The 18,129-nt window shown below is 38.3% G+C and overlaps 1 protein-coding gene and 1 long non-coding RNA gene across 3 annotated transcripts; one reads left to right on the top strand and one right to left on the bottom strand.

The window, feature by feature from the left end:
- Positions 1 to 1,329: 1,329 nt before the first annotated feature.
- On the bottom strand, positions 1,330 to 18,024 carry fam167ab (family with sequence similarity 167 member Ab). Of its 2 annotated transcripts, none has more exons than XM_088089077.1 (3): positions 17,285 to 18,024; positions 12,229 to 12,796; positions 1,330 to 10,262 (listed from the first exon to the last, which is right to left on the bottom strand). In XM_088089077.1, the coding sequence occupies exons 2-3, from the start codon at positions 12,589 to 12,591 to the stop codon at positions 9,999 to 10,001; spliced, it is 627 nt and encodes a 208-aa protein (XP_087945203.1). In that variant the 5' UTR covers positions 12,592 to 12,796; positions 17,285 to 18,024; the 3' UTR covers positions 1,330 to 9,998. The 2 variants fall into 2 exon arrangements, with proteins under 2 accessions (XP_087945203.1, XP_087945205.1); XM_088089079.1 differs by lacking the exon at positions 17,285 to 18,024 and adding an exon at positions 12,884 to 13,022.
- LOC148186834 (uncharacterized) lies at positions 6,711 to 12,422 on the top strand. Its single transcript, XR_015779059.1, has 4 exons — positions 6,711 to 6,849; positions 10,498 to 10,580; positions 10,673 to 10,722; positions 12,283 to 12,422. It is a non-coding gene; the product is annotated as an uncharacterized LOC148186834 (long non-coding RNA).
- Positions 18,025 to 18,129: the final 105 nt, after the last annotated feature.

The following is an 18,129-nucleotide window of genomic DNA, read 5'->3' as shown; positions in this document are numbered from 1 at the left end:
CCGTGAACGGGCTGCTGACCACTGACTAAAAACGGTTTAGGCCCTATCTAGAGCCAGTGTTTGGTTTGTCAGTTGTGGGCTACTGTTAAAAACATGGCGTACTCCACGGACGAGGACCTGCTCAGTATGTAAACAGCTCATTCTAAGGTAATGAAAACACAGCAGTTCTTCTTTTCAGGTGATTAAACGCTTCAGAAAACATACTTATTATATAATGTTCCATTGCTGCCAATATATTCCCGCAAATCCGACACACCGCACCTTTTAATTTGACTTTCATACCCCAAAACTGACACGAGGTGAAGGCTTTTTGCGATGTGATTATGATCCTGTCTGACTGATCATTTGCTTGGATGCACTTAAGCTGCTGTGGAACTTCAGTCTGAGTCTCATCAAAGCAATCGCGCCGGACATCGCCCTCAAAGTTAGGGATTAGTTTTGTGAGTCTGAGGGACGAGAAATTGGCAGGACAGTTTGGAGTTGAGCACATTCCAGTCGGTAAAGCCACTCACCAGGCGTTTAAACCATTTCCTTCACAGATCTGCTTTCCTATGGTTTTCCTCAGTAAAAGTAAAAAAACTGGAGCGGGCTGTGTCGTGTTTGTTGTGGGAGCGCAGCAGAGGTACAGGAGTGCACGCACAAACTGGAACACTACACCTGGGTTCAAATAGCCACTTTGGCTTGAGACGCCGTCTGCCTTGAACAAAAGGATGAGACAATCGAGAAGCCGATGATCTCACCTTCTTTCTCATCACACAAGCAAACTACTCTCGGTTGATTTGCGACAATGTTTCGTCATTGTTTTGGTACAGAAGGAGAGTAATGATTGTTTTTGACATGGGCTCGGTGTAATTGAACCGTGTCTGCTTTCTCACAGTACTTGGCCGACTCCTAATTGGCCTCCTGCAATTCTCCTCTTAATCCAGTTTTAGAAAGAACAGAATGACTCACTGCGGCACCTCATTCGAAGCAAGTAATTATTAAATAGATCAGCTGCTTTAATTAAGTCATTAAAAGATCCCATGCTGCTGTGTTTACGACAAGGCTGAAGCTGGCGCGCCTGTCGTGGCTGCCATCACCTTGACTGATCATGCCTCAGAGATAAGAGTCAGATGGGTGTTTGTTCACTTTATTTAATGACGACATCACTGTGGTGAGGAATGAAAACTTGAGATTTAAGCCTTAGAGGTAAATGGATTAAATGTTGAAGTATGTGATTATAATACATTGGCAACTTCAAATGTACTAAACAGTGATAAAGGAAATACTGATAATGAGCTGTTTATTTAAAACCCTTTGAAACCTGAGCAAATTGGCTTTATTTTAAAAAACAAAACAAAAAAAAACAAAACAAAACAAAACATAAGGTGTCACTGAGGAACTTAAGAAATGGTCCAAAAATTGGCAGGATATGAGTGAAAAGTTAGGCCAACATGAAGTAACTTTAGTAACTAATAGATTACCTAAAAATAAGCCAAAAAGAGAAAAAAGTATAAAAATATACGTAATAAAAACCTGTATGTTGAAATAGAATAATATCAGAAGAAGAAAAAAAGAAAATAAAAAGAAAATTACTTAAGCATATTAAAAAAGGAAAGTGTGAAAATAAAAAAAAGAAAATTACCTTTAAAAATAAGCTAAAAATTAAATTAAATAATCCTCGCTGAACATGGGAGCTGCTGGTCTACTGCTGCCTCACTCAGTTTTTTTGTTTATAATGTGACTGGCTATGTACAAATGATCAATTTTTGCAAAGTATTCCTTTAAAGGTGGATGACATAAGTACCTGTATAAGCCCAATCAGAGAATCCTTTAGAGTTTTTTTTAAACATCTTTCAGCTCATTGTTTTTTTTTTACTGTTTTCATTGACACTCCTCACATGAAAACATTTCCAGCAAAAAAAAAAATCTCTTTTATAGATGCACTGTACCTTCCTGCCCAGCACAAAATCCGTCCCCAAGCTAAATCTTACACACAGTGCGAAGCCTAATCCAAAATGAAAAGAAATATGCAAGCAAGGGGCTTCTCCCCAAAATAAATTAATATCCCACATTGAAGGCTGTGGTTAAACCGCTATTTTTAGCTGCAGGACATGTTTAATATGAAGTCCAGGAGCTGGTCCAAATGTTCCTGTGACCTTATAAATCTATTTTCCAACAACCAACACAGTCGGACTCAGTGTGTCGACACTCCAGGGGTTTAATTGTGCCGCTGCAACTGCGCCTCGTTTCTCCAACAAAAACAGCCCGATCCTTATTTCTGCACCATTAAAAATGAATGGTGTCATTGCTGGTTAAGTGTTTTCCAGTAAATCACCGACAGAAAAGTCTTAGCTTTTCTAAAGTGGAACAGATGAGGAAATTTTGTCATTGCATTATCCAGGTCAGCATCCTTAAATATTTGTTTTTACTTATTTTTATTTACTTAGTTTATTTGCACATACACGTGTAAAGAAAAGACAAAAAAGAAAAAAGTTAAACACTGCAGGAGAGGTTAGAGGTCAAAAATGGCTTATGGAGATGCTTCCCCTATTAAGTAACAATAATCATTCACATAAAGTAAAAAAAATTAAAACCATTGCACAGATTGCATAATTGATTAATGCTTTGAAACCTGAATAAGCAGCAGCCTCCTTTTACAAGCTGTTTAACCCTTTAAAACTTCCAACAAATTGAAAAATTGAAAACATGGGAAAAACGGCAGTGAGCAACTATGCAAGAAATGTCCCACACGTTTCAAGATATTAGTAAAAAGTGACAAAAATGAAGACCTGATTTTTTTTAAAGGAGAACATAAAAATTGGAAAAATGTACAGAGAACTATATTCATAATTATTATTATTTTTATATATGTTACAGAAAAAAATGTATTCCTTTCTTCATTTTTTGCACTTTTTGAGATTATTTTCTTGTTTCTTTTTTACTGTTGTTTGTTTTTGTCTCTCTCTCTTTTTTTGCTTAATTTCAGGTAATTTTCCTTTTAACTTTTTCTTAAAATTATTTACTTTATTATTATTTTTTTATTACTTTTTTTTTTATTTTTTTACCAATAGCTTGCTTATTTTTGGACCATGTCTTGTTGAATTGCTCATTTCTTCCTTTGTTTTTTGCAAAAAATCAAACCAATTTGCTTAGGTTTCAAAGGGTTAAGATTTCAAGACTAAGCAGTGATACAAAATTGGAAAAAATCTACAATAAGTTTGTATTTACAGGGTGAAATGCATAACAAATAAATCAATGTAGTGCTAGAAGAAAAAATGTTCCCTACGTATTGTGTTCCTCTTTTGCCTGCCGTCTTCTTTACAGTAAATCTTTGCTGAGATGGGATGTGCCAACGAGACACTCCTACACAAAGGCTCGGCGTGAAGATGAAGTCTGGGATGCTCGCCAGTCTCACCCTGCGGTTCACCTTGCTGAGGTTTCTGTCAGTCATTCATCGCTGTTTGCAGCTCCATCGTGGTGAGAACTGCGTTGCTGTGGTGTTACATCTGTTATATTCCTGGAACAGGATGGCAGCTACATTCCCAGCCATGAACGTCAGAAAAAAAGCTAGACTAAAGTAGACTAAAGGCAAACATAGAAAATAACTAACTGCAGCCTTCTTTAAGATACATAAGAAATTGAGGATATAGTGTAATTTATCTAAGATTTTCATGATTTTTTCCATCTTAAACCAACTAATTTTTTGCATCAGGACTGTGTTTGGTACAGTGTCTGGTCTTCATGCTTCAGCAGCAGCGATGGTGCCTGATTTTGTGCCTGTCAGGTCATTTTGTCATGCAAATTAGATGTTTTAGGCATGAAATTAATAAAATGGAAAACTCCAGGGACAGCTGTTGGGCAGAACTGGAATTTAAATGAGCACAAAGTACTTGTTTTGGGGTTTTTTTTTTGCAGAATAAATTGTCTTGGATTTAAAAATTGTTGCAGAGAATTTATTTCATTATATTATAACAGGTGAAAACGACAATGGGCAGAGAAAGAAGAAATGACCCAAACATTTGCAGGAAATTAGTAAGAAGTCAAAGAAAATTACCTGAATGCTTTTTTTTTTTTAAAAGAAAGTTAGAATAAGTAAATGACCTGGAAAAAGTGGTTAGCATTATAGTAATTCTGTTTCAAATATGTTATTATGATAATTAGAAATGTAGTTTTTCCCAAGCTTCTTTTTCCACAGATGTTTATCACGTAGCTTATTTAAAATAATTTTGTAAATGTACACATTTCTTGCGATTTGTTGAACATTTCTTGCCAAATTGCTTGTTGCCTTTTTTCCATGATTTGAAAGAAATCGCATCAATTTGCTCTAAGGTTGCATCAATATGAGAATCTTATGGCACAATAACAGTCTCAGAAAATACTGTGGTTTCATGGTATTAAAGAATTATTATTAGTATTATTATTATTATTAGTCAGAGGGACCCAGAAAGAAATGAAAAAAGAAGGGTTAGTTTTGGTTGAAGAAATATTTTATCATTACAATAATGACTTGAAACCATTATTTTAATAAAAGTTTGTGTAAAAACTCTTCCTTTTTCAGTATGACAACCGTCAACTTTCATATCACGGTATTTCTTAAAATCAGTACATCGCTGCAAAACTTACTTGCTCAGGGCTCAAAGGTTTAAATACATGTAAAAGTCTCCTGAAAGCAGCACCAAAAAAGTGATGTTGCTCCAGTTTAAAGAGTTAAAAAGTATTTTGACAGAACAGAGAGAGGGAAAAAAAAGAAATTGATCGCCAGCCAGCTTGTTAGTAAAAAGTGTGTGATAGCCCCCTTTGGCAGCCTTTCAGTCAAAAGGAGTTGTGGCTTTCAGCAGCGATAAGCCCACATAAAGCTGGAGCTCATGCATGAAAATCTCAGGCTCAGCAAAGTCATTCATGACATGCCACTTCGGGCCCTCCAGATGGAGAGGGTCGCAGGGATCGGCGAGTCGGTAACACCAACTGTCACACGCGAAAACCCATGACCCCTGTGTCCATGTCTTCACACATATTTGTGTAAACAACCCGGGCTCCCACAGGTTCAGGAGCCCAACTGTTTACACAAGCTCTAGTCGGGACAAAAATGACAGAGAGGCTCGTGTGAAGGCTGGAGGTGCCCAATTCATGCCATTCTCCAAAGCTTAAAGGAACAATTCACCCATTAAATGATCATTTGTACAACAGTTACATTATGTTGCATTCGTGAAGAAATTTGTTTTCCTTGCACGCTTCGACAGCGAGCGAAGAAAAACAGAAAACTCTTAATGAATCAGATTGAAAGAGGGCTGCGTTTACCAACAGCAAAACTAGATCAGAACATACATTTACAAACTCTCAGGTAACTCGTGCAATATCATCCAAGTCTCATTTAACCAGTCATGCGCTCAGTTCTTCCCAAACACATATTTGTTAAAATCTTACTATTTAAAACACTTTTACATGAGGATATGCACTCTTTTTTAATTGTAACCCAGCTGGCAGAAAACGTTCCCACGACACTGACTAACGTTACCCACAAGTTGCAATAATGTTTTCAAGAAAACATTTTATTTTAATATTCAAGAAACATTTTTTAGGATGTTTATCATTACAAATAATGATTCTATATCGTTAAATGCTAACTGAGATGTAACGTTATAACTGTAACATTTTGAGGATATTTTGGTGATGTTGAGAGGTGTCAGATCATACATTGTTCTTTTATAAAACATTCCCAAATGTTACATAATAACAAAGGAAGAACATTTGCAAAACAATATTCGTAACATATTATTGAGGATAGTGTTACAGACCATTTTTAATGAAAATGTAATGTAATGTAATAATTAAAAAATTAAAAAATTAAAGTTCTTTGATGTTTATAGAGAATGTTACCCTAACTTTAAGAAGAACATTATGGAAAACTTACTGCTGAAAATGTTACTAAAACATTCTGGGAACTAAAATAAAACTTACTGCTGAAAACGTTACTAAAACATTCTGGGAACTAAAAGAAAACTTACTGCTGAAAACGTTACTAAAACATTCTGGGAACTAAAAGAAAACTTACTGCTGAAAACGTTACTAAAACATTCTGGGAACTAAAAGAAAACTTACTGCTGAAAACGTTACTAAAACATTGCCTTGTACCATTCTCAGAATGTCTAGAAAAAATAAATAATGAAAAAAAGTATGGTGTGAAGCAGGTGGATCCAAATGCAGGAGACTGTAGGCGACAGTAACTAAAAAAATCCTTCTTTATCCATGTTGGAGCAGGGAAACTGCAAACTGAACATCACACATTAAATCAAGAAGCCACCAAAGACTGAACTGAAATCCAGGACTTATGCTGCGTTGAGACAGAACTTGTGAATTTGTGTTTACAACATGTGAAGTCAAAGTCGTGCTGTTAAACTGGAGCTCTTGGAAAATACAAGGTCATGAATACCACATCAGGGGCGCTCATATGGTCACTTTTTGTGAACACGACTCCATTTGAACGTAGCATTAAGTACAAACTGGTCTGAGGAGGGGATGAAGTGCAGCTGTAGAAAAAGGGGCCTTGAAGCTCAGGTTCAGGGGAGTGAGGTGATTAGGCAGAAGAGCAGGGAGGGAGCTGATTGGCTGAATCAGGAGCAGAGAAGGACTAACGGGGCTGATGCAGGACAGGTGTGTGGACGGGCTAATGAGGGACAGGCAGCATAGGAACACAGTAAACAGAAACCCAAAAACCAAGAAAACATAAACTGACCCAGTAACAACAAATACAAACTACTCTGTGACTTAATCAGTCGGTCCAGTCTTCCCCAAAAAGTCATCAGGACACTGACTGACAGGCATGAGAGGAAAAACAAAGTTTCCTTCATGAATTCAACGTAACACAAGGTGAGTAATTCATATGAATATTTTTTTTCATTTTGTTGGGGATATAAAGGGATAATTCGACATTTTGAGAATTTATTTGTTTTCTAGTTGAGACTTTGATGAGAACTTTTGCAAAGTTTGGATGGCTGAGTGCCAATTTAGGGAGCGAGCATATGATGACACGGTAAAAATGCAGTTGCGCGTTGTTGAAGACACGTAAAGCTGCAGCCACACTCCCTTTGTAATTTTCGTAGCGTACACGGCACTACTTCTTCAGACTGATTGTGGCAGCAGTAGACCAGCAGCTCCTGTGTTCAGTGAGCTATAATGACTGTTTATGTCAGTGGCGGCTTTGACAGGAGCATAGATGGGGAACTGAAGCCGTAAGCAGAATGGGCTTTTTGACAGAAAGGTAAAGCAGAGAAAACATTATAAACATAATGTACACTTTAACTGATATTTATTTTTTAGGTGGCTAAAATATGTTGTGGCTGACCGCTGTCCACAGCAGTACATTGCTTAGCTTCTGTGACGGACTTCAGCCTGCTTCTCCAAACTGTAGGCGTGCCATATGACATCCACTATATCTAATACAGTGACTATAGATAAATATCCTATACAACCCCACTTTAAAATATCTGAACCATTCCTTTAAAAGTCAAGCGAGCTGCTTCCCCCGTCTGCAGTCTTTGAAGTAAGCTAAAACGACCGGCTGCTGGCTGTAACGGTATAATTAACTGATATATGTATATCACAAGTATGGAAGCCTTAAGCGGCCATACATTCACTCATTTTTTTTCCTCCATTTTCCAGAGATAACAGGATAGTTTTCTCAAGATCTCAAGATAACGAAACTGCGTTTTCCCGAGATAACGACATATTTCATTTGAGATCTCAGGATAACAAAACAAATGTGACAGGCCTGAGATTTCCGTCACACGTGACATGTCATGCGATGATGACTAATGGATGCCCTGGCCATTTTTGTAGATAAGCTGTTTGTTTTGTGCTTTTATGCTTTTTATTCTAAAATATTTTTAAAACGAATGAAAGAATGAGTGAATGTTAAAACACAAATGTTAAAGTTACAGCAGCTGTCTGTCGAGCTAACTTGATGGCTCGGGACCTCACAATGTAAATCACTCTGTTCCTCTCACTCAGTTTGTGGTTGATATTCTCTTACTCATCTGACATTGCAACACTATATGATGCTTCAAATACATTTTCTCAATGAATAACCTACTATTACAGAATTGTTGCAAATGATTTATCTTGGGGAAAATGGAGGGGCAACAAAAGAATTAATGTCTGGCCATTTAGGGCTTCATAAACAAGGACTCCTCAAACAACTGTGGTTAAAACAATGAACGAGCAGGTTTAATGTTAATATAGCAAGATACGTTTTCCTTTTTTTTGTGTATGCCTATGTTTCCATGGTTCAGTGAGCACATCATTACACCTTGTACTGATGACAGACTCCCTTCCTGTGACAAGTCTCACCTCAAGAAAACATAGGAGTGCACTGGTGGAAATTTGCTGCGATTACGGAAAATTAAAGGCTTGAAAAGCAATTTGTCCGCCTTCTTTATGGATTATATATTTCCAGTGCTTTTGTGTAAACATACTAGCACTAACAAGGTCAGAAAAGGCATCATATTTAGCCAAACCAGTTTTAAGGTATTTTTCAGTCTATTATAGGCTCAGAAACCCAAGATCAAGTTGACATAGCGGTTGTTTTCTTGTCAGGTGACTCACTGTTCAGGGGACACTGCAAACTGAGACAAAAAGATTTTGATAGATCTGATTTAGATTGCATTATAATATATCTGGGCCACGAGGAGGGGCATCTCAGACCTTGTAGCTCCTTTTCCTGTTGCATGGTCATTGGAACTATACTGGACTCCAACTTCATTTGCTCGTTTTTCAAACCCCCGCACAGAAAATGAGTAAGGAAAGGTTGACTCCAATAATAGAGCCCATCATATTTGCTGTCATTACAGGAGGCTCATTACAAGATCCACGTAATCATGTCATTTGGTGCACACAGAAGATCTCCATTAAATATAATTCAATGTTTAACCATAAGACTAAACCATGTTTTTGTTTCAGACAAACAATGCAATCTCAATGGTTATTTTCTGGTTTGAATGCAACAATTAGAGTGAAAAAAAGGACAAAGCCTCAACCAAAAGCTAAATGCTACTTTAGTTATAAGACGCAAACCTTAGCAAAAGACTTAAAACCACCGAGTATAGTGCAATATGACAATCATTATAAAGACTAAATCATCTTATTATATTCTACAAAAAACAGTGATACAAGTCACTTATTCAAATATACATTAGGTGTACATAGTGAACGATTTCTGTCAGTATTAAGGCATCTTTTTAAAGGGATAGTTCAGTGATTTTCAAGCTTTGAATCAAAACAACGTGAGACGTATGTGTGAACGTTCTTTGATCTGACCAATGCGCAGATATCCCTCCTCCACCCACAGCGTAACACTGCCAAATTACGTAATTTACACCATGTAGTTGTCGGTTTTCTACCTCTTGGGCAAAAACAGCTTTTTTCTCAGTTTTCTCTGGTCATGTAGCACCAATCACTACTTGTTAGCCCTACTAATTAAATGTTTAAAGTGTTTGGCATAAAGAGGTCTGAGCATGAAGATAAATCTTGGCTTGCAGACAGAAACCACGAAAGGCAAACAATTAAGTTATCTGGAAATATTTTGGGTTACTGGTAACAGTGTGACTGATGAGGCTTAAAACGTGGACAGGAATGGGCTTGAGATTGCTTTACTGGAATTTAAAACAGCAAGTCTTCTGTTTCAAGTCGCTCTAAAGGTCTAAATCTGCTGCGGTTTTAAGACAGAGAGGTTTCCGTATATAGCTGCCATGTATAGTTTAGTGGCAAACACACTATATATGTCCCTACTTCACTCAAATTCTTCTTTCTAAATAATATACATTACCTCAATCTCTCGCTTTAATTACAGGGACAGTGAAACAGGGTTTACATTTCAGTTCATCCTCCCAAAATTGTGGTCAAAAGCTTTTCACCACAATCTAACAAATGCTCAGGGCTGTCATGTCGCACTGGAGCAAAGGTAGTATTAGACAAGCTTGTTTTATTGTCAGGATTTTCCTCCTGAACTGGCATCACTGGCACTAGCAGAGCGAGAAACGGCGAGAGTTAATGTTCATCTTGGTGACGCCGATGAGTCTCAGCGGGGCGGAGAGGCCGAGCCCTGGGGTGACCGGACATTCACACAGCAGGTCCGACAGCTCGTCCCGCTCCTCGAGGCCAAAGGTGGCGTCATTGAGCATCCGGCGATGCAGGTGGCACGTCTGCTCTATCTTTAGCTTGTTGATGTCGTTGCGGAGCCGCATGAGCTGCCTCGCCAGCTGCTGGTCCTGCAGGCGCATGTCTGTCTGATAGAGAGAGACAGAAAACAGTGGCGCTCAGACACCCTGCTGATTAACTGATTCATCACTTTGTCAACTAGAACAATAAAACTGAATAACAAATAATATTAACTGAAAACAATATTTGTTGCCTTAAGTGTTGCAATGGCATTTTCATTGGTGGTGTGACTTTTTTTATCGCAACCCTTCTGTAGCTACTGCTACTGTGTTCAGCGAGCTAAAATCACTGTGTTTGTCAAAGGAGTCTAGTGGCCTTGACGAGAGCGAAAATGTGAAACTGAAGCTGTGACGTCCTCCCAGTCAAAATGGGCTGTCTGCGCCAAGGTAAAGGATTTAAAATATTCACAATATATTGACTTATAGGTAGGACTTTTTTATGTGTTGAGAATACATTTTGCTTTTGCCCCTGTCCACAGGTACTCCTGACTGCTTCTCCAAACTTGAGGCATGCTGACTGGCATCTACTGTAAGTAATAGACCAACCACTGATAAATACCCAATACAACCCCACTTCAGAAGTACTATCTCTTTGCTTTTTGGTAGACTGCGTTCCCCTAAGACAGAGCCAGGCTTGCTGTTAGCCTGTTTCCAGTCTTTATACTAAACTAAGCTAATAGTTGCCAAATGTTTACTGTACAGACATCAGCATCTTTCATTCTCCTCTTCTAACCCTCATCAAGAAAGCCAACTTCCCAAAATGTCCAACTATCCCTTTAAACACATATTTTGTTATATCCTGAACTGTTACCTCTGACTATGTTTTTACAACTAAAATGTAGACATAGTTGGCATTATGTAGAAAAATCTAAAAGGAAAACTAACAGTGGGACATCCACGAACAAGTTTCTGATCATAAGCTCTCTCAATTTTATCGCTTACGTGTCCACTGTCTATGTGCAAGCGTCTGTGCAAAGATCATAATCGGCTCTCTCGTCCACTGTCTTTGTGCAAAACGTTGGTGGCCACATACTGTGTGTGAGTATGATTCTGCCTCTTACTGTGCCTCCTTGCGTGCTCAGTCCAAGCTTATGAACCATGGGTGAATGTGCAGAGTAATTGAGCAGAGTAAAAATGATTACACTTGCAGAAACTGTGTGTACTATTGTCGGAGTCCCAATTAATCTCACTCACTAATGTGAATGAGATTCCTCTGACCGGTAATTGGTCATTGTGCTCACTGTTAAATTCTAATTAGCTAAGTAGCAGGAAGCTATTTTCTATTCTAGCCTTTAACTGCACAATTATAAGGCTCTTCAAATTAAAAATGTAAAAGAAAGTGTTGATTTCAATCTTAAAAATCTAAAATACTGTTTTACAAGTTTTAAAGCAAATCTTTGAGATAGGCCATCCACGAGATATGACGTTGAGTAATGATCAGAAAAGTGGAGTTTTTTGCAGAACACAGCGATGTTGACTTTGACTGTTTTGATATAAAATGCCATCACCCTAATCGTTTTAATCCTAATAGACAATTGAGTGAAATTTGATCAGAATTATCATATGAATTCTTGAATTATGGCCAAAAACATGTTTTGTGCAGTCACTGTGACTATTTTTTGGGATATCACATTCTTTAGAATTCAATACCAGTGATCACGGTGACCTTGACCTTTGACCACCAACTTCTACTCTGTTCATCCTTGACTCAAAGTGGACTTTTGTGCCAAATTTGAAGAATCTCCTTCAGGGCCTTCTTGAGATATCATGTCAAGAGAATGAGACGGATGCAAGGTCACAGTGATCTTTGACTATCAAAATCAGATCAGTTTATCCTTGAGTCTAAGTGGACGTTTGTGCCAAATTTGAAGAAATTCTCTCAAAGCATTCTTGAGCTATCGCTTACGTACGAATGGGACAGACAACCTGAAAACACGATGCCTCCGTCCACGACTGTTGCTGGCAGAAAGCCATAAAAATGTCTTAAAATAGATGATGAATTTGTACACTGTAAAGAATTTAAGCAGCGTCTCACCAGTTCTCTCCTAAGCCAACTGAGCGCTTCGTCGATGTTCTCAAATCCCTTCAGTACACCTGATGGCAATTTGCGCTGAATCACATCAGACTTCACCACAGTCTCTTTGGGAGTGACTACATTTCCCTCAGACTCCACTTGGATCGGACCTTTCCCTGATTCGGACTCTCTGAAGCTTTCAGCCTCGAGCCGGGCTTTCCACTCCAAGTATGAAGGTCTCCTGGTCTCCAGTCTAAGTTTCTCCGTCAAAGCCTTCAAGTTCATGAGATGGTCATCTGTGGGCAATTCCTCCTCACATTCTGCTTCCTCCAGGACGCCAGACTTGTCCACAATAATCTGAGGAGCTGAGGGAGCGTCCATCATTAGTCTGCTAAATACAAAAAGCTCCTTCAAAATGTGTCAAAATATAAAGTGATATCTGCTCTTCATTGGTGGCCTCTTTCGTTGTTACAAATGACCATTGTTGTCGTTTTTTTGTCCCTCCTGTTTCCACTTTATCAGGAAAGTCAATCTTTAAAAGCTCCTTGAAATCTCCATTAGTGTTTTTGCAGGCAGAATATCTTGAGATCTGCAGAGAAGAGAGGAAGCAAGTTATAAAACATTTGCTGACTATACCACTGGCAACCACATCCAAACGACAAGAGACAAAACTTACATGACATCTGACAAGCAAGACTACACTTCAGCTGTGTCATCACAGGCTCCGTTATATGACCGGACAGATTATATCAGAATGACGACTTTTAATGAAAGTTTGTGCACTTCCTCTCCGCGTTCTCCGTCACCATCCATTAAGATGGAGCATTTGGCTTCTCAAACGATAACGGATCAGCACACTGAGGGAACACACCACCAGAAGTTGCATTTAACAGGAACAAATTGTTTCCATAGCAACAACACAGGCACCGTCAATGAATCAGCAATTTTCCACCTCCTGTCCTCGGGGCTTATTGCCTCAACCAACCTGTGACAGCTGGCAGTGAGGCACGATGGTAGATAGCTTTGCTCTTAAACAGCAACCTTTCTATTTACAGCTAAAACCTTTTGTACCAAATACACATTTAAAAAATTATGAATCCTGTACATTTTGGGTATATTTAAATGGTGCTGCATGAAATGACAAAATATGCAATAACATTGTTGAATACTGCGATAACAATATTACTTAGGATTAGAATAGAATGGAATACAATAGAATAGAATAGAAATACTTTATTAATCCAGTGAGGGAAATTTTGTTACAGCAGCAAATAAGAGAGCAGCAACTGAATAAAATATTTGTTAAACCGCAAAATAATGCCAATGTGTGTACAAAGGAAGGCACTTAACAGAGAATAAAATAGAATAGAACAAAATAAAATAACAGGGCTTGGCTTTAAAGTTATATCACAATTTAGTTGTGTATTGCGATATAGTTTTAGGCTATATCGCAATACACACTTGTATGTGCATGTACTGCAGTGTGTTTTCTTAATGCGTTGTGGTATTTGCAGCGCATTCTCCAAATGCTGCGCATGTGTCTTGGAATTGATTAAGATGTTTTCTTAATGTGCTTGAGTTTGTCCATTTGCATCTGTAGGCCACTTTAGTATGTTTTAATCGGAGCAGTTTAGAGTCTTGAGGCTCACAGCAAAGACTTACTCAGGAATCAAAATGCTAAATCTTTAACGCAGCCTCTTACATGATATAGAAAACACACACTCATAACAGTGGCAGCAAAAGGAGACTTAATGCTCAGTGTCCTCTTACAAACTCTTAAAGCACTCAATAAGTGGTTAGTGCTCAGTTATTCCATAATGGGCACAGCAGACCCGCAGTGAAGTCATTGCCCTTGTATCTAATGATAGGTTTGGCTGTTTTGCAAGGTAAAATGGACCTCTGACTGTGCGGAGTAGTCGACTGACTGTATGAATGCCTGGGAATGCATCCTCTCCTTATTCCCCAAAGGAATAAGACTACATTGTTACAAGAGACTGATAACAGAGGAGGAAAATCCATGCATCCACATGCATTTTTAAAGAGTTTGTTAAGACCCTGTATGTGCCGGAAGGTATTGATTTAAATTGTGAATAGTAACAGCAGAGTGAAGAGGTTTAGAAAGATGGGGTTACGCTTATTATATAATGATCTGTAATCACACTTAAAAAGACATAAAGGTTTAGAATCACAGTAGCAAAACCCCAAAAATCTGCTTCTTGTTGGCTGCTTGAAGCACTTTTGGTGAACCCAGCCACTTTTGAATACACCAGCAGGAAATCTTTTCTTCTTAAGGACGCCAAAATTTACATCCTGAATATCAAATGCAGTCTGGGGCAACTACAAACTCTGAGAAATCTTCGGGTGGAAAGAGACCATATATCCCCATTATCCAAATGTCCCAACTGGCATCCAAATCACTAAGCATCACCCACATTCCTCTGGTTTTGGGGCAGCAGAATTTGATTGCTCAGCAACATCCAGTTGCAGCGTTATTACCACGCCAATAAAATTTATTTTGTGGTGTTATGAGATGCCAGAACCTGGTCTGGCTAAAGAACTTAGGAAGTTTGGCTCTCCTATCTGGCACATACAGGCATGTCTAAATAACAATCATGACTGCAGAGTAACTAATCAAGCTTTAGTGCAATGGTACTCAACTTTAGGGCCAAATGTAGCCCGCCATAAGGAGCTGAGTGGCCTGCCGACCACTTTCTAATTCTAGTGTTTCCCACATAATTAGAATCTGTGTGGTGCAATAGCTGACGACAGGGGGGATCCCTAAGGTTCGTTCATGTGTGTCCCTTTATATCATTCTGTAACTCCTCTCTAAATTCAGAAAATTGCGGGTTCATAAACGTATTTCAGGAGCTCTAAGAGAGATTATTTTGCCTCAGCAGCTCTTTGTGGAGTTTGAATAGCAAAAGCAAAGTTTTTAGAACCTATGCCGTGAACTGTTCAGTTTTACTCTCACTGCGCCTGACATTATGCTGCTCCGTCTGTGCACACAGTGAGCTCTGCACCCCGAAAGTGGTGCAATGAAAAACTTCTACTCAACTTGCTTTGCTTGGGGGCCCCTTTTGCAAAATCACAGAAGGCCAGGGGCCAGTCACAGTAGCCCCATATGTTTCAGACGTTTAAGACGTTTCTAGGATATCAGATCATTTCTTGGATTTTAGGGCTTTTACAGGATTTTCAGACTTTTCTAGGTTTTTAGGACATTTCTAGGATTTTAGCACATTTCTAGGATTTTGGTACGCTTCTTGGATTTTAGGACATTAGGGACTTAACTAGAACCTCTGTCAGAGGATTGAGGGGGATCCTTCACTGGCACTTTTTTAAAAACAAGTTCTATTTTGATGCTGTTTAATGCACTTTATGTAAACTAGAAATACAAAAACAATTCTCAGTGTGAATCACTTTTTTTTTTCACTGTGACTTAGAAAAGAAAATGGTTGAGCAGCCATCAGGCACCCAGATATGGCCTGTGGGCTGTAAGTTGAGTATCACTGGTATGGGTTATAGTATACATTCCAACAGCACACATAATGTACAGTCAGCTGCAAAGATGGAAATCAATATGTGGTGCCAGATGTTGATAATGTGGTGGGCTGCCACAAATAAATGAGCTGGAAACCTTGAAATCACAATTAAAAAACTGATTCATACAGGGATTTTTTTGTATTTTGAATGTAAATAAGTTGTAGGAGTGCATAGAAAAGCATAAACAGAGATTGTTCATCAAAAAAGCCACCAACAGAGCTCCAGTCTAAGCCTCAAATGTCCTTAAAATCCTAGTAACACCCCTGCGTACATCTGACCTGTGTGGGACCTGAAAATATAAGGGATATAATAAATAAGGGATATAATAAATAATAAAATTGTTAATGTCTGATAATTAACTGGCCCCTGGACTCCTGTCATTTTGCAAAGGGGCTCCCTGACAAAGCAAGTATCCCTGCTTTCGTGTGTATATTCTCTGAGTCGTTCCCATTTACCAAATACATTCATAAAGATAAACACCCAATCACTGGGATATTGGATTCCTTCATGATGGCAACAGAAACTTAATGAAACAGTCTGTGGTTCAAAGTGAGCATCATCAGTCTCAACCAACCACAAATAAAGTGAAACTCAGTATCAACAGGTGCTCCTTTGTGGTTATAAAAAATAAAGAAGCACATTTGGCACATACTTTCGAAAATAATCTTAAGTACTTTTGTTACAGTATCTATGTCTATATTACCATAAACATTCTGCCTTTAATAAAAAACAATAACCTAAAGTTTAACAAGCCTTATTTCTATAATGCAGCCTCAAATTATAGCCTCTGCCAGAAAATTTTTAACATCAAATTATTTCCCAGATGCTGGTGGATTTTATGCACCAATTTGTGCATTTTCTGCATCGATTTATGGCCTAAATGTCTTTAATTTTGTCAAAATATAAATCCTCCGCTCCTTTTCATATTTTAATTATTTTGTTGTTCTTAATATTGAACATGTACATTCGAAGTATTTGAATTATATTTAAATGCATCTTAGTGGTGTCTCAAAATAGTACAGTCAAGCATACTTAATTGTTTTGTAGTATGTCTTTAGTAGCACTATAACATGTGTTTAGTACATCAAGTACACTAGTAGAACACGTTTCTTGTATTAGTCATGTGCTCCTAAATTACAGTACAGTTTGTAAGTTAATGACAGCAATACAACTCAACGCCTTATTTCCTTTAGAGTTGTAAATTAAAAAAATAACATGTATTAATCTTATTTTAGGAGTATAGAGTTGTAGTAAAGTTTATTAAGTTTTCTCATTCTTTTGTCATGCAGCCAAGTTTATTTTTCTCTGCAAAAGACAACAGCATGTAGCTCAGCCTAGTATCATTTCTGCAAACAAATAGGCTTTTTTTAAGGCTAAAGTTTAGATAAACTAAATGATACTGCGCCTGCATTTCCTGCACGTGAGAACACATTCGTTTTAACCTCTTCTTGCACTTCAGACACCGTGCTGCTGCAGAGTGAAACACAACCGGCATTTTCTGAAATACTGTAATTCAAACTGCGTGTGGCTCGTTTACCTTGCCTGAATCCCCCCGCTGCAGTCCAACTTGTACTCAGCCACCTTGAATGCAATTCTCCACATCAGTGCAGACCACCTCCAGCCCGGTCTCTCTCTCATATCATCCACCTCACAGCTCCACGGTTCACTTGTTTTTGAGCAGAGAGCCGCCGGAGGAGGGGCGGGAAGGTTGCGTCAGGTTCTGGTTGCTTGGAGACGCCCCAGGAATCCCTATCAGACTTCCCGCCTCATGAATATTGCTGCAAGTGCGCCACAGTCTGATGAGTAGGCAACAGCTTCACTCTTAGGGACTGTTCGTTATTTATGAAGAGAGAGGGTGGTGCAAGAAAAAAAAAAACAAAAAAAAAACCAGGAGGCATCTCAAGCATTTTTTAAAGCAGTAGAAGTCGACTTGTGGTTTTCATTTTGGCTTAGGGGAGGGCCATACAAATTTAAATGTTTGTATTTTGTATTTATTTCAATTTTAACTACTCAACTCTGCGCTCTGCTGCTCCCAAAATGCAGTTCTCTAAATAACCGAACAGTAGGGCTACATTCCTGCAACCCTACATATTTATGAACGGTCAAGCTTGTGCCAGAAGGTGCCACACTGTGAAAATACGTTAATATGTTAAAAGTGGGTTATAAGTTCTGTATTAAAAATCTTACTTAATGCATTTAGTGCATTAAAAGTTTCAAGTATCAAGTCCAGAAAAATCTAAAAAAACAAACAAACAAAAAAAAAACAAAACAAGAACCCAGAAAACAACAAACCCAAACTGAACAAAGAAATAAATCAAAATCAAATAAAAAAAAAAATCCCTCCTCAATGCTTACAAAAAATATTTGATATGCCTCCCCCTT

Source organism: Plectropomus leopardus, chromosome 16 (genome assembly GCF_026936395.1).
Source record: "Plectropomus leopardus strain MGB_pleo_1.0 chromosome 16, ASM2693639v1, whole genome shotgun sequence".
In the NCBI taxonomy this organism is placed as follows: domain Eukaryota; kingdom Metazoa; phylum Chordata; class Actinopteri; order Perciformes; family Serranidae; genus Plectropomus; species Plectropomus leopardus.
This window is presented reverse-complemented; position numbering and strand designations above follow the sequence as displayed.

Bases quoted from the DNA above. Each gene is read 5' to 3' on its own strand.
- fam167ab (XM_088089077.1), bottom strand. From the start codon at position 12,591: ATGATGGACGCTCCCTCAGCTCCTCAGATTATTGTGGACAAGTCTGGC. The intron at 10,263-12,228 runs GTGAGACGCTGC...TCTCTCTATCAG, and splicing joins GTTGGCTTAGGAGAGAACTG to ACAGACATGCGCCTGCAGGA.